This window comes from Plasmodium falciparum (assembly GCF_000002765.6).
Source record: "Plasmodium falciparum 3D7 genome assembly, chromosome: 8".
NCBI classification, from domain to species: Eukaryota; Apicomplexa; class Aconoidasida; order Haemosporida; family Plasmodiidae; genus Plasmodium; species Plasmodium falciparum.
Window position 1 is genome coordinate 212501 of NC_004329.3, and position 12500 is coordinate 225000.

Sequence of the window (12500 nt, forward strand, 5' to 3'; positions counted from 1 at the left end):
AATTTGATGAAGAATTCTATTCCTAGAAGATCTGATGAAACAGAAGAACAAGAAAAGATCGAAGAAGTTATAAAAAAGCATGAACCGTTAATTTTATACAAAGACGAAAATGATAAGATTGAGGTTGATCCTATATTAGCTCAATATTTAAGAGAACATCAAAGAGAAGGTGTTCAATTTGTTTTTGAATGTTTAATGAATATAAAAGATGATAAAATAAGTGGATGTATATTAGCTGATGACATGGGTCTTGGAAAAACATTACAGAGTATAACTGTTTTATATACTTTATTAAAACAAGGATTTCATAAAAAGTGCGCTGTACGTAGATGTTTAATATTATGTCCAGCTAGCTTAATAAACAATTGGAATGATGAAATAAGTAAATGGATTCCCAATAGATGTAATGTAACATGTGTAAATGATAATGCAAAAGAGAAAATTGTAAGTAAATTAGAAGGATTTAAATATGACATACAATCTACTGTCTTGATATGTTCTTATGAATGTTTTCGTATAAATAATGAATTTCTAGATAAATCATCAATAGATATGATAATATGTGATGAAGCACATCGTTTAAAAAATGATAAAACAAAAACATATACAAGTATTTATAATCTCACAGCAAAAAAAAGGTTATTATTATCAGGAACTCCAATACAAAATGATTTAGGAGAATTCTATGCTTTAATATCTTTATGTAATCCTGATTTATTTGATGATATAAATTTGTTTAGGAAAAAATTTGCGAATCCTATATTGATAGGTAGAGATAAAGATGCTACAGAAAAGGAGCAAGAAATAGCATCTGAACGTTTGACAGAATTATCTAACATTACAAATAAATTTATATTAAGAAGAACAAATAATTTATTATCTAAAGTATTACCAGTCAAATATCTCATCAATATATTTATTAAATTAAATCCTATTCAGGAAGCTTTATATGTGTTATTCTTGAAGGATAAAAAAATATTAAAAAACGATAATACTAATAATAAAGTGAATGTATTAATAAATATAAAGAAACTTGAAAAGATATGTAACCACCCATTATTATTAAATGTAAATGACATAAAGGAAATTGGACAAGTAACATTATGGAAATTGATAGAAGATGTAATATTTGAGATGCAGACAAATATGAAGATCTGTAATAGGGGTAATAAAAGAGATAATAAAAATGATAGTAAAAGTGGTTGTGTGTTAAAGGTCGATAAGAGTATGTCGTCAATAAGTAATAATAATATGAAAAATGGGAATGATATGAATAATACAAACAATAATACAAACAATAATACAAACAATAATACAAACAATAATACAAACAATAATATAAACAGTAACATAAACAATAACATAAACAATAACATAAACAGTAACATAAACAATAACATAAACAGTAACATGAACAATAATACTAATTTAAGGTGTGGTAGTAGGGGTAATCAAAATGATGCCTCGGGTTATGTAGGAAATAAAAGAAAACCAATTGAATTAGACTACAATAAACCTGTAAAAAGAATTATTGAAGAATGTAAAAGAGATATTTATAGATCGTATTATAATTTTTCATGCAAATTTTTATTATTACATTTTTTATTAAAAAATATAAAACAAAATACTAATGACAAAGTAGTGATTGTAAGTAATTATACACAGACATTAGATTATATGGAAATCTTATGTAAAGAAAATATGTATAAATTTGTACGTTTAGATGGAGGAATAAATATAAAAAAGAGGCATAAAGTTATAAATGATTTTACACATTCTGCTGATATATTTATATTTCTTTTATCTTCTAAATCAGGAGGATGTGGAATAAATTTGATAAGTTCAAATCGTTTAATTTTGTTGGATCCTGATTGGAATCCAGCTAATGATAAACAAGCTTTAGCAAGAGTGTGGAGAGAAGGTCAGAAAAAAATTTGTTATATATATCGTCTTTTCTGTACAGGTACTATAGATGAAAAGGTATATCAAAGACAAATAAGTAAAGACGGCTTATCTAATATGATAGTAACAACTACAAATTTGTCAAAAGATCAAATGTCGGATGAGAATGTAAAGAAATTGTTTAATTATAAAATGAATACTGTATCAGAGACTCATGATAATATTGAATGTAACCGGTGTAATTTAAATGGGGTGTCCCCAAACATACATAAGGTTGCTCATGTTGATTCGATTAATAAAAATAAGTCTAAAGGTAAAAATGATAACAACAATAATAATAATAATAATAATAGTAATAGTAATGGTAATGGTAATAATTACAAAAGTGATGATGATAAGAATTATATTGACGGTGAACATTTTGCTGAACAGCTAGAAGACTTCGAAGAAGACGATGTTAATACTTGGGCACACCATCAAAATATAGACACGGTTCCTGACAATATTTTAATAAAAGCAGTAAAGGATGCTGAAGAATATAAGAAAAATGATATGAATAGTATGCCACTTCTTCAAAAACTTACACACGATTTTGTTACCTTCACCATGAGCTGCAAAATAGAATATAGAGATGATTTGATCAAGCAAAAGTCGGAGCAAGCTAAGATGCGGGAGAAGGGGGCCAGCCAGACAAATGGGAAGAGCATGAAAGAGATGAAATTAGAGTCCCAAGATGGTAAAAAGGGGAAGGGACATAAAAATGGTAAAAGAGAAGAAGATGAAGATGAAGATGAATTTGATGGTGATGAGGAGGATAACGACGAAGAAGATGAATTTGATGATGATGATGATGAGGAGGAGGAGGAAAACGACGACGATAATGACGAAGAAGATGAATTTGTTGATGAGGAAGAGGACGATCGTGACGAATCAAATGAATCTGATGATGATGTGCAGGAAGTTGGTGTCCATTCAGGATTGGATAAAATAAAAAATAAAAAAATGGAGAATATTATTGAGAGTGATAGGGACGAGCCGAGTGATGCATGTCGAAAGAAGCTTAACGAATTGGTTCAATATCAGAGGGAAAGGAAAAAGAGAGAGGAGGAATTTTTGAATAAAAAGAGGGAGCCGTTAAGTGACGACGACAAGGAAAAGGTTGTGTGTTTAAAGGAGGAAAAGAGCAACATTAAAGGAAACATTAAAAGCAACACTAATAACAACACTAATAACAACACTAATAACATCACTAATAACATCACTAATAATAACATTAATGGTAGTGCTAGTACTAGTACTAGACATGATAACAATATTGAGAATAATAACATGAAGAAGGAGGAGGAAGCAAATTATGGTAATAATTCTCACAATAAAAATAAAAACGAAGAGAAAATCAAAAATGGTAAGGATGAACCATCTAAAAGAATTACAAGAAATATGAGCCACAGAAGTTTAGTTGAACTTCTTTCTCAAGATGAAGATTCAAAGGAAAGCTTAACCATGTCAGAGGATATAGAAGAAATGTCCGCCGAAAATGTAAGTACTGATAGTTCGTATTTTATATAGGAAGATGAAAAATAAAGCATGTGCTGTACAAACGAAATATTTAAGATATGTAACATATATAAGTATAGTATATATGTGAGGGGAAGATAAAAATAAAAAATAAAATAAAAAAAAATAAAATAAAAAAAAATAAAATAAAAAAATAAAATAAAATAAAAAATAAAAAATAAGAAAAAAAAAAAAAAAAAGCATGGATAAATATAAATATAAATATATACATCTAAACAGTTTATTTTTTATTATTTTATTTTATTTATTTTGTTTTTCTTCTTTTTAAATGATAGAAACAAGCCCCGAAAGAAATAGAAAACCAGTGGGAAATATTTAATTTCCCATGCATTATATAGAAAATAAAAAAAAAAAAAAAAAAAAAAAAAAAAAAAAAAAAAAAAAAAACATATATATATATATATATAATAGTAGAATAAAGGTACCATGTGTGTACACCACTACGTCATATTGCATAAGAAGTAATAAAGGGAAAAAAAAAAAAAAAAAAAAAAAATATATATATATATATATATATATATATATATAATAAATATGTAAATATAAATATTACATATATATTCATGCTTTTTAGCACATTAACTAACCCTCTTTTACCAAAAAAAATAAAATCAAAATGAAATATATATATAAATATATATATTTTATATATATTAAAAAAGGGCAATAACTTAGCACAAAACTTGAAACCGGCTCATACAAGATCTTTTTAAGAAAAAAAAAAAAAAAATTACACATATTCAAAGGAAGAGCAAAAGTACCACAAGCTTTTAAATTATAAACACAAAACTTTTATATATATATATATATGATCATGTTATTATTACAGGTTTTGGATAAACCAAAAGTAAATGTTCTTTTTTTTTTCTTTTTTTTTTTTTTGACTAGGGAGTGTAAGAAATTGAGCGCACACATACATCTGTGGGATGGTAACAAATTTGTAATAAAAAAAAAAAAAAAGTAAATATATATATATATATATATATATATATATATTTAAATAAATGTATAATCCAAAATTATAATAAAAATATATAAACATATAAAAATACATTCTAAGGTATATATTTAAATATATCAAAACATGTGTGACTTGGAAAAAATAAATTACCAAAAAAAAAAAAAAAAAATATATATATATAGATATATAGATATAGATATATTATATATTTATGAATATATATTTGTTAGAATGGTTTATTTTTTTTTATTCTAATTTTTTTTTTTTTTTTTTTTTTGTTTTGAGAATTATTAATTGTTTAACATTTGTAATATATATATAATATATAATATATATTTTATATATTATATCTATATATATATATATATCTATATATAATATATATTTATATATATAATATAATTATTTTTTTATTTATCGAATGTTTCCTCATTTTTATAATTTTTTAAAATATATAAATACAATAATATATATATTGTACATTTTTTTTTATTATTTTTATTTTTATTGTCATTTTTTTTTTTTTTTTTTTTTTTTTTTTTTTACTTTTTTTTATTTTTTTATAATAATTAATACCGTTGAGAAATTTTGTAGTTTTCTAATTATTTAATATGTATATATATAAATATATAATAATATATATAACAAATTAATAAAATAATAACATAAATAAGAAAGCCAATATATGATGTAATAGATTCATTATGAAAAAATAAAATAATTCGAAAAGTAATATGTTACAAATTTTATCTCTTGAATAGTCCAATAAATGTTTTTGTCGTATATGAAAAAATTTTCATTTTTAAAAATATAAGTGGTAAAAAAAAAAAAAGAAAAAAGAAAATAAAAATAAAATAAAATAAAATTGTAAGAATAATAAATATTATACAAACTAAACATATCATATTACATATATATATATATATATATATATATATACATCACGATGAAGAAAAAAAATGAAAGGAAGACGAATGTAGAGCAAGCCATGAGTGATTATTTGTTGAACCTTAGTCAAATTTATAACCAGTCCAATTCATTTAGTGATTACGATAATAATAATAATGATAATAACAATGATAACAACAACAACAATAATAATAATAATAATAATATGAGATATTTAAAATTTAATAACTTCCGGATTGATAATATGATGAAAAAAAACGGTTGTGAATTATTTGTAAAAGATAATAAAAATTATATAGATAATAAAAAAATGGAATTGTCCTATTATGATAAAGTTATGAATAATATATTTTCAAAAAAAGAAAGAGAAATTTATAGAAATATACAAAATATTATTAAAACACAAGAAAGAAATGATATAAATTTAGAAGTAAATGAATATTTATATTCTTATTTATTTATTCTGGCTATTAAAAAAATGTTCTATGATATTATAGCACAGAAAAAAATGGAATGTCACATAAATATAATGCATAACCAGAATATTAATAAAACCAACTTTCAAAAAAAGGATATATATAAAACTACAAATAATAATTTATATAAATTAAAATATAATTCAAATGAAAAAAATGTGCACCAAAATGAACATGCATATTACTCAAAAGATATTAAAATAGGAACACATGAACTTACTCATAATATGGATAATATCAAAAAAAATATACATCATGAACAATCTGTAAATAATCTTCATAATGATGATCATGTTAAGGGTACAAACATGGATGATCAAAATAATTTTAAAGAAAATTTTAAAAAAAAATTTTATCATCATAAATTGAAAAACTTAGATAGTCGCACCACGGGGAGTTTTAATTCTATAGACTCAAAAAATGAAGGCAGCAAGGGTGACGATAATAAGTGTGACGATAATAAATGTGACGATAATAAGTGTGACGATAATAAATGTGACGATAATAAGTGTGACGATAATAAGTGTGACGATAATAAATGTGACGATAATAAGTGTGACGATAATAAGTGTGACGATAATAAATGTGACGATAATAAGTGTGACGATAATAAATGTGACGATAATAAGTGTGACGATAATAAATGTGACGATAATAAGTGTGACGATAATAAATGTGACGATAATAAGTGTGACGATAATAAATGTGATTATAACCAATGTAATACTAACCAACGTAATACTAACCTACGTAATACTAACCAACATAATGATGTTCCGAAGGACGAAATTACAAACAATGTTTCTCATAAGGATGATACAAATAAGATACATAGTAATAAAAGTAAGAATTTTTATAAAGACTATATTATGGTTTTATACAATACCATGAAGAAGAATAAATATTACTGGCTTGTTCCTTTAAGTGTTATTTCTTGCATATATATATATTACAAAATGAGAGTTCGTGTTTGTTTTTTTTTTAAAAATACTTATTCAAATGTATGTAGATTTATGACAAATATATTTTTTAATAATAATGGTTTACATGGAAATAAAAATCTGATACTTAAGGATTATAATCATTTTTTTAATAACATAAATCGAAATAATGTAAAGACGATATTATTTAATCCATCTAGTAATACATTCACATATATGTTAGATAAAAATGTTCCCAAAACATCAGGACTTATGATATATAATAATAGATTAAATAATAATGAAAATGGTAGTGTTGGAAGCAGCTGGTTATCATCACCATCACCATCATCATCATCATCTACACATAATAATAATATTTTATATATGATATATTATAATGATTATATTATGAAATATCTTTTAAAAAACAAAGTTTATGAACATGTAGATTTTCGAGTAGATGACAAATTATTAAAACTATCCATTTATGATATAATTAGAAGAAATATATTTGATATTTTAACATATACTTTTTCCATTTTAACATTTTATTATATTTATGAAAAGAATATATTAAATTGTAATAATGTAGATTATTCTTTTGAAAAACAGAAGAAATTACAATCATTAAACGACATTATATTAAACGATAATATAAAAAGAGAAATAAAAAGTATGTTATTTTTTGTATTATATTCCAAAATGTTTAATGAACCATTTAGTTGTGATACCATATTATTTTCTGGGGATACAGGTACCGGGAAAACCATGTTAGCAAAAACTATGGCAAAGGAATTAAATTTCGATTTTTTGCATGTATCAGGTTCGACTTTTATAGAATTATATATAGGAAGTGGAGCATCGAAAATAAGAACCTTATTTAAGAAAGCAAAAAAAAATAATAAACCTATGGTTATCTTTATAGATGAAATAGATAGCATAGGAATAAGTCGATGTATGAATAATGATATGTCTTTTTCAAACCAAGAATATGCACAAACATTAAATCAATTGCTTATTGAATTGGATTCTTTGCATGAGTATAATAAAATCCATATGTTATCAGAACAAAATAAACAATGGAATATTTTCATGTACATCAAAAATAAATTAATTAATAATATTTATGGTAAAGAAAATAAAACACATAATAATAATAATAATAATATTCATGATGGTAATGGTGATCAACTTTTATATGGGAAGGATCATAAGATATCTAGAAAATATTCTTCTTATTATAATAATACTAGTGATGATTATCCAACAAATAATCATAAGGACCATATTGATGAGAAAAAAGCTTATGATATATATAATTATTACTTAAATAATGATTTAAGTATATACGAAATTGAAGAATTATTTAATTTGAAGAATTACAGAACCCAACATTTTATTCTTTTTATAGGAGCTACTAATAGATATAAACAATTAGATTCTGCATTAATAAGAGCAAAGAGATTTGATAAAGTCATACATTTTAATTTGCCAAACATTAATACACGTATGAAGTTATTTTCGTTTTATATTAATAAGTATATAAAGCGGAATATAACCTGTAACCAAATTAGTAAGAAAAAAAATGACCTTCCTGTATCTCCGAACGGTTATGCTTCTTATATGAATCCTGATTTTAATTATTACGAGAGTCATCAGGAAAATGAGTTTACATATGTGAAGCAAACAGGCAGCACAAAAAATGAAATAAATAAATATGACGATGATGATAATAATAATGATGATCACAATAATGATGATCACAATAATGATGATCACAATAATGATGATCACGATAAGCATCATCAACCTTGTGATGGTAATAGACTCCATAACCATATAAACAATCATAAAAATAAGAATAATAACTTAAAAAATAAAAATACTTTAATGTATCCAATACAACCATATAACAAATATAATGAACAATACTATAAACATTTTAATTATTTTAACTTTAGTTATGATTTAAAATACCGACCAACCCTCAGTCCATTCATTATAAATAAAAATAAAAAAGTACATGAACAAAATACAAATATATATAATTTTATAGATATATTCACTCTTTCAATTTTAACATTTCATTTTAATTGTGCCGATATTGATCAATTAACATATTCTGTTAAATCAAATTTAATGACAAAAAATATTATTAATAAAAAAGAATTCAATGTAAATAATTTATTAATGATTAATTTAGATGATATGCTACATAAAAAATTTACATATGATAGTCATTTAGATAAAATAGTATCACAAAAAAATTCAGATGAACAGGAACATTTTTCATCATCCCTTAACAACAGAATATTGAATGCATGCAATGTAGATGCGGAAGAATATTTTCATAAGTTTCTTACATATTGTAATAATATTTTCTTGGATAAAATCAAGCACATACGAAAAAAACAAATGAATCGAAATAAAAAGGATGAAACGGTAGGTGATAAAAATATAAAGAAGTGTACAAAAAATGAAGATAATAATAATAATAATAATAATAATGATGATAATAATAATGATGATGATAATAATAATGATGATAATATATATAATAATGATGATGATAATTACCATGATAATTTTCATGATGATAATTATTATGATGATAATTATTATGATGATAATTACCATGATGATAATTTTCATGATGATAATTATTATGATGATGATTACCATGATGATACGGATGAACAAAATAATAATGAATATTATAATAAAGATGATACAAAAAAAAATATAAACGATTTACATTTTACCAATGATAAATATATGCATTATAATTACAATAATTACAATAATAATAAAATAAATATGGATTGTTATTTATCCTATGATGATTTATTACTTTTATATGAATCCAAAAAAATTAAGTTACATGTGTGGGATGACAATCTAAACGATGTACATAATAATAATTTAAACATTCATAATAATAACTCCTTTTTTAATGAACATATACAATATTGTATCTTATGGAAATCTATACAAACGTATTTTAATACCTTACATATAAATTATAAGAATATTACTTTTTAAGCAACCTGAAAAAATTACTCTTTCTTAAACAAATTCATATTATTATTCTTTATAAAGATATAAATCTAACATAATAAAAAAAAATATATATGTATATAGCATATAGTATATAGTATATTTGTTTATTTGTATATATATATATATATATATATATATATATTTTTTATTTTATTTTTTTATTTGTTGTATATATATGTATATTTTTATATTTGTTTATTTATTTTTTATCGTTACAAAAATTTCTATATGCCTTAAGACTTTCCTATCAAAAAATGTTCATAAATTATATCCATTCTACATTAAAAAAAAAAATATATATATATATATATATATTAAGGTATATTTAATATAATATATATATTATATATATATATATATATATATATATATTTTTTTTTTTTTTTTTTTTTTTTTATTTTATTATTTTTTATTTTTTTTGTTTTTTTATATAATTCATATGTTTATTAAAAAATATAATAAATAAATATATACATAAAATATGTTCCCTTTTTTTTTTTTTTTTTTTCTTTATCTAAATAATTTATATATATATATATATATATATATATATATATATATATATATAATATTTTTAATATTAATTTTTTTTTAATTCTTCCCACCTTTTTAAAGTAACATTTAGAAACATTCTTTTTATTTATTTATAATTTTTAAAATTAAAAAAAAAAAAAAAAAAAAAAAAATACAATTATGAATATATAATAAATCACGGTTAATATGTAATATATATATGTATTACGTTTTATGATTATTATTTTATTTTTTTATTTAAAAAGAATTAAACTAACACAAGAGTCACACAACTATCAAGGTGCTAAAATGAAATAATATAAATGTTAATAATATATATATATTATTTATTTATTTATTTATTTATTTATTTATTTATTTATTTATTTTATTGTGTGCATTTCTTGAAGTTTCCTATTTTGTTTTACTTCTATATATATATAAATATATATATATATTTATATATATAAGAATAAACAAAATCCATAAAAATAAGAGGATGTATTAATTTTTATATATTTTTTTATTATTATATTATAAAATATATGTAAATGTATAGTTAATTTATTTTTTTTCTCACAATCGTACATAAATACATATATATATATATATATATATATATATATACATATATATTTATTTATTTATATTTATATATATTGTTTTAATTTGTGTAAATTTTTTTTTTTTTTTTTTTGTGTGTACAACATTTTGAAAATAATCAGAATATCTTTGTATATTTTACAATTTGTTAAGTTTTTGTTTGTGTTTAGAAAAAAGGGGCTATACAAAATAATATATGTCCCCTTAAACATACATACATACATACATACATACATATATATATATATATATATATATATATATGTATAACATATCATTGTAATTTTATAATGCCCTCTTGTCTTTATTTAATCATGTGTATTCCTTTGTAATATAATGATTATTGTTAATGAGATTCGGCATATTAAAAACATCACCTTCCTAATGGACTTCTATGTCGTAAAAATAAATAATTTCATAAAAGTTATTCAACACTTGTTGTTTCTGGAAAAACAGAGAGACAAATATGTATATTATATAACAAGAACAAATAAAAATAAGAATAAGAATAAGAAAGTAAAAAATGTAAATACTACTACTAATAGTAATGAAAAAAATAATGAAAAAAATGACAAAAATAATGAAAATAATGACAAAAATAATGATAATGTTACAGATGATCATTGTGGTCATCACGAGTGTGATGATCTTGAGGGAAGACATAAAATACAACAAATTCTATACAACATTAAAAATATGAAAAAAAAAAGAATCAAAAAAAATGTACTCCTAGATTTTTATACACAAATTCTTACAATCCACAGAAGAGATCAACCTAATTTAATAAATTATTATGTAACGCTTATTAACAAATTAAAAACTTTTAAATACAATATACAATTAAAAAAAATATTTATACAAAATGTAATAAAAGAAATAAATAAAGAATATAATTCCTTTCTAATAGATTTACATTACATGTACTTTAAAGTAAAAAAAGAGGTTTCTAATATTAATAATTATGATAATAATAATGAAGGTCATGAAATACCTTCTATTGCTTTTAATACTTCACACAACAAACACATATATGTGTATAAATCCATAGGGCATGTTTATAAAAATATTTTAAAAACATTAAAATTAAGATTAGAAGTCTTCTTAAATTATATATACAATCTTTGTAATAATATTTATAAAAAGATAAATATTTATATGGCCAATGTATTTTCCATGTTCATAGATACACAGGAGGGATTATTCAGCTTAATGAGGTAACTATCGAACAACAAATAATTTTATTCTTAATAAATAAATAAATAAATATATATATATATATATATATATATATATATATATATATTATTAATTTTTTTAATTTTTTTAATTTTTTTAATTTTTTTAATTTTTTAGTAAAAGGAAGGAATATTTAAAGGAGATCATAAAGATTATAAGTGCCCAGGACAACAGGTATTTTATAATATATGTATATATTAATGTGTGACCATGTATAAATAAATACAATAATGTTTATATATATATATATATATATATATATATTTTTTGTAGTGAGCATGTGAAAAACAGAATATCGTGCGATACACTATTGAATACATTTAATAATAATGATATTGA

At 21.5% G+C, this 12500-nt stretch overlaps 3 protein-coding genes across 3 annotated transcripts in view; all 3 read left to right on the top strand.

The window, feature by feature from the left end:
• Positions 1-3471, top strand: part of PF3D7_0803400 (DNA repair and recombination protein RAD54, putative) — a gene marked incomplete at both ends in the record, with an annotated part of 3720 nt that extends 249 nt beyond the window's left edge. Inside the window, one exon of the mRNA XM_001349444.1 lies at positions 1-3471. This exon is cut by the window's left edge and continues 249 nt beyond it. Within this exon, the coding sequence (XP_001349480.1) occupies positions 1-3471 (3471 nt within the window).
• A 1916-nt stretch (positions 3472-5387) lies between these two features.
• On the top strand, positions 5388-9791 carry PF3D7_0803500 (AAA family ATPase, putative; the record flags this gene model as incomplete). Its single annotated transcript, XM_001349443.1, has 1 exon — positions 5388-9791. One exon carries the CDS (start codon positions 5388-5390, stop codon positions 9789-9791), a length of 4404 nt encoding a protein of 1467 aa, XP_001349479.1.
• Positions 9792-11261: 1470 nt separating this feature from the next.
• The window catches only part of PF3D7_0803600.1 (conserved Plasmodium protein, unknown function), a gene marked incomplete at both ends in the record, with an annotated part of 6448 nt that continues 5209 nt past the window's right edge, over positions 11262-12500 (top strand). Inside the window, 3 exons of the mRNA XM_024473152.1 lie at positions 11262-12139; positions 12279-12335; positions 12435-12500. The exon at positions 12435-12500 is cut by the window's right edge and continues 387 nt beyond it. Coding sequence (XP_024329057.1) covers positions 11262-12139; positions 12279-12335; positions 12435-12500 — 1001 coding nt within the window. The remainder of the gene's footprint in view (positions 12140-12278; positions 12336-12434) is intronic.